The sequence below is a fragment of the Cupressus sempervirens genome, chromosome 7 (genome assembly GCF_028749045.1).
Source record: "Cupressus sempervirens isolate cs-2001-9-10 chromosome 7, ASM2874904v1, whole genome shotgun sequence".
Taxonomy (NCBI): Eukaryota; Viridiplantae; Streptophyta; class Pinopsida; order Cupressales; family Cupressaceae; genus Cupressus; species Cupressus sempervirens.
Window position 1 is genome coordinate 203,821,125 of NC_143124.1, and position 4,683 is coordinate 203,825,807.

At 31.2% G+C, this 4,683-nt stretch overlaps 1 protein-coding gene across 1 annotated transcript; it reads right to left on the reverse strand.

Moving 5' to 3' along the window:
- Positions 1 to 212: 212 nt before the first annotated feature.
- LOC149546212 (uncharacterized) lies at positions 213 to 3,359 on the reverse strand. Its single transcript, XM_089793908.1, has 6 exons — positions 3,038 to 3,359; positions 1,951 to 2,720; positions 835 to 924; positions 624 to 727; positions 467 to 513; positions 213 to 350 (listed from the first exon to the last, which is right to left on the reverse strand). Exons 1-6 carry the CDS (start codon positions 3,261 to 3,263, stop codon positions 235 to 237), a joined length of 1,353 nt encoding a protein of 450 aa, XP_089650034.1. The 5' UTR covers positions 3,264 to 3,359; the 3' UTR covers positions 213 to 234.
- Between the last annotated feature and the right edge of the window lie 1,324 nt (positions 3,360 to 4,683).

Sequence of the window (4,683 nt, forward strand, 5' to 3'; positions counted from 1 at the left end):
TACTTTGTTCTCTTTCTCACTTCCTGATTGACGAATACTGCCATCATCTAACAATGTACAAGATCCATATATACCACTCATATCACCTAAACTTCTAGATGTTAAATGATTTGGACTCTTCTTTGCTCTTATTATCTGCATAAACACATATGATAAACTATACTTCTTGCTAAAAAGTATTTAATCATTACATTAAACTGTACACCATAAGATTAGAAAAGACTGATACTAAAATTAATTTGTTAACTGATAACATAATATATATTTACTCACATATTTCCTATTGACCTCATCTTTGTAGAGCATGATAAAATCTCCAACTTGAAGACGATGTGCTCTAACAAAATCTCCTGCAAATAAAGATTTATATTCAAACATATAAAAAGGCTCATAACTCGTAGTAATAATAAGCATATAGAGAAAGACTTCTAATCATTATGATAAAATGATATATGTCAATATTAACCTGTGTTTTCCATGACGTACATCCGACTCTTATTGTTTGGCCAAAACCTACAAGTCAAAGAATAAGTAAGGTCTAGATATGTAGTTAAAAAAACTTACAATTTTGTCACCGTATGTCTGAAAATAAATTAACTAAATTTAAATAATTACTAGCTTACTTGTATTTGAAAGTCCACTGTTTATTAGGAAAATGCATATCTTCCATGCATATTTGGATTCCCTCTTTCGCAATCAAAGTTGGCAGCTTTGCTTCTGCTTCTTTCTAAAGAACATATTTCAAAAACATTAGATAGCTGCTTTTCTGATTAATTTGAATCCAAGTATTTTGTCAAAGTTTCGTAGATACACAAATTAGAAGTTGATACCAACCTTAGGAAGAACAATTCTTCCCAAAGACCCTACATCACTATTTCGTAGCTCCTTCTGTAAAAGAAACTTGACATTCTTGATTTGGAGCTCCTGAAAAATGAAAGCCATGAAGAAATTATGAAACCATAATTAATTAGGATTTCATGAAATAAGCTACAATTTCCATTGTGTGTTTTGTTTCAATATTCCCAGTGAATTCGTCCTGTTTGCAATACAATCATAACGAGATCTACCACTATAAACATGTTGCTGCCACATCTAATCTTTATAAAATTTTTGAGGTTCTTTTGAGTTAGAACATTTTGTTAACAAGTTCCAGAGGCATAGTAGTAGGGATGGTATTTCTTAAGAGAAAGTAAAGCTAATTTTGGGAGTTGAGGGTTCACAGCTATAAATCAGGTCCTATTTTTAGAAGATTGGGACCTCTGGTGTATCAGAATGGTAACTATGGTATATAAACTAAAATTAGTATAATTTCTACACATTGGAGCCTTGTAATTCATGGAAACTAAAGCAGGAGTTCAGAGACTCAATTGTTCATATATATATATATATATATATATATATATATATATATATATATATATATATATATATATATATATATATATATATATATATATATATAGTTTTAGATCAGCTTATGAAATCCATCACTGATAAGAGTAATTACAAATTTATTGACATAAATGTATATATAATTGAATTCAGAAATTAATTGTTGATAAATTTGTCTTTCAAAAAGTTAGAAAGCTAAAACAAAGTATCATACATATTGAGTTTGAATCAACACAATTAACATATCAAGTATGCAATAAAGATAATAAAGCAATGTCTATATTTGGTATGTTCAATACAAGGGCATTAGCTGTATTTAAAATGTGCAATTCCATTGATCCTATGGCAGGCCTCTAAGTATTAAGCGGATCAGATTAACAGCTTATATTCTAATCACTGATTGCGAGCGTTCTAGGTTAAACATAAACTGCCCTAACAAATATTAATGCTGGAAAAAGAAAAGAGATTATCTACCATTATACACACATATTTCATGAATGGAAATCAATAGACTTTCCAAAGTGATATTCATCAAGAACTAATGATACAACTACTAACCTTCTTCTGATCTGGGTCTTCAACAGCTGGACGATAAAGACTTTTATGCCTTTTGAAAGGTCTGGATGAACCTGATTCATCACCAATACACCCATTCTTGGCAACAATATTGTCCATTGCATCTGATGCCACTAACATTGGAGAAGTGGGACTCTCAGCAGTTTGAAAACCTGGTTTCCAACTTTGAAAAAAACTTTGGAAAAAACATTGGGTTGAGCTGGAACCACTATTTTTCCTAACCCTAGGCACATTTCTTTTCTTCTTCACAACCCTAGAGCATCCAGCAAAGCCATTATCATAGGTCATAAAACTCAAAGGATTCTCTTTAGATTTAACATCTGCAACAATATTAAGATTTTCCTCAACCTTGACTTGAAAAGGAGGAGGAACCCTATCTTTAACTGGGTACAAATGGGTATTTAGACCATTAGGGTTGGTGAATGACCTCCTGCTATTCCAGTTCCAATTCCAATTGATGTTGTTGAAAAAACTGGTGTCTTGCAAAAAACAACTGTCATCGATGTTAGGGTTGCAAGATATCATGGGATGGTTATATTTTAATGGCTCCACCTGGATTTTCTTCATTGCTTCCCTTGACTCAATACCAAAATCAGGTCCATTGTTAAGATAAAGGCTTGCCTCCATCTCTGAGGATGTACCAAACAAAGAGTCTGTATTCATTATGCTGTTGATACTATTATTAGTATCCATACTGGTCATGTGCTGGCCCATAACTGTCGCCGCATTCATCTGGTTTCCATAACCAAAACCTGCAATAAAAGCAATCGACTCATATATTGAAAACTTCAATCACTATACTCCTCAAAACCCTAAATCCCCATATTGTTATTTGGCCCATTAGAACAGATGGGCATTTTGTCAACGACGAGGTGGAGAAGCTATTCATGATATCTAAACACCATTTCCAAAACCCACTGATATAATCTTATTTCTCTTTAACTAACCCGCATCAAAAGAAACTTGTTATTTTTCCTTTATACCCTAATCTTACCCGGCTAAAACATCACACCTACAACATACCCAGTTAACAAAGTAGAAATTCTAACAAAATATGATCAGAGATTACCTGAAGTTGAATCTGATGGGTGTCTCTGAGGCATTTTCTTCTTCTCCGCGGGCATTTGGGCAGGGAAAAAACCTGGATCATAACCAAAGTTAGTAAGTTCCATATGGCTAAGATCAACTATGGGTTTGTCTTTCAACCACCCAAAAATCTCCCTATGTGGGTCTGCGTCCTTGTCTTCTCCAATATTATTCTCTTCCCGTGGTTCATACATCCACACATCTGCCATGAAGAAAACACTGGAATTCTTGAATGCTTGCCAAGAAGAAAACAAGCCCAAAATATTTCAAAAGAGAGCGAAAGATTTTTCCTGCTTTGCGAAAGGAAAAAAACAAATCCTAAATTATCGGAAACGGAGAGAGCTGTACTTTACTTATCTGTCAGTGCTTTTATATCAACTTCCTGACTTAAAATTCAAATCCTATTATGACGCACTCGGCGGAAAGAGTGGGGGAGTGAGAAGGCGCGGTGTAAGAGTGTAGGGTTTTGTGTAGTCTAACTGATGATTAAATTAAGAGGAATTTGATTTTGTTTTATAATAAAGGGGTTTAGAGTATGGCTCATGTTAAAAAACAAGTTTGTTTTGTTATTAAGATAGATAAGACTACATTAAAAGTCGTCGTTTTGAAATTTTATTTTTCCAAAAAATGAAAGCTCTTGCTCTTAGATAACCAAACCCATACAAGGTCATGTAATGGTATATATGAAAACCCCATTCAATGATGAAATCACGTACTGAATTAAAATTCACGGCATCTTAAAAATATTCTCTTATTAGTTAGATAAACTAACATTAAAAATTTTCTTTTTCAAAAAAGAAGACTCTTTTAACAATTTTCTTTTTCAAAAATGGAAGGCTCTTGCTCCTAGATGAATAGATAAAAATCTTCCATCGCACTGAAAGTGCATCTTAAATGAGAATTCCTCCATCAAAGAATAAGACAAAGTCTTAAGTAGTTTTCTATAAACTTTCACAAAAGTCTCACTACCTAAGACCTACTCTATAAACAACTTATTCATTTTGGTTAATAACATATTACCTATCACCTATTGTATTTTTTTTTTTTCTTAAATTATGTTAATTATAAACAAAATTTTATTTCACAATCTTTTATAATTAATTTAAGCAAGTACCAAGTGACTATGCGGCACTTGATATATTTGTAACCAAAAAAATAGTACATAAATTCAAAGTAACTTTAATTTTATAATAAGAATATTACAATATTATATGTTTATTATTCTTTTATATGATATTTATTTTAAAAAGTATTAATAAATATTAAATAATTCTTTAAAATTATTAATTTGTTATTTAAATGCCAATATTAAATTCTTATGAAGTAGATGATAGTATTGGAATAATATAGTAAATTTGTATAGTTAGTCTAATAGATTATGTTTGAAAATGACATGACACTATTTGAGTGGTAAACATAATTAAATGATTATCTTGGCAGAACTTTAGATTAGATACATGAAAATTGGTAGAGTAAGTTACATATTTTCTTTATTATGTTTTAAAATGACATGACACTATTTGCGTGGTAAATATAATAAAATGATTATTTTGGTAGATCTTTAGATTAGATACATGATAATTGGTAGAGTAAGTTATTCATTTTCTTCAAAAAATAGATTATAGATAT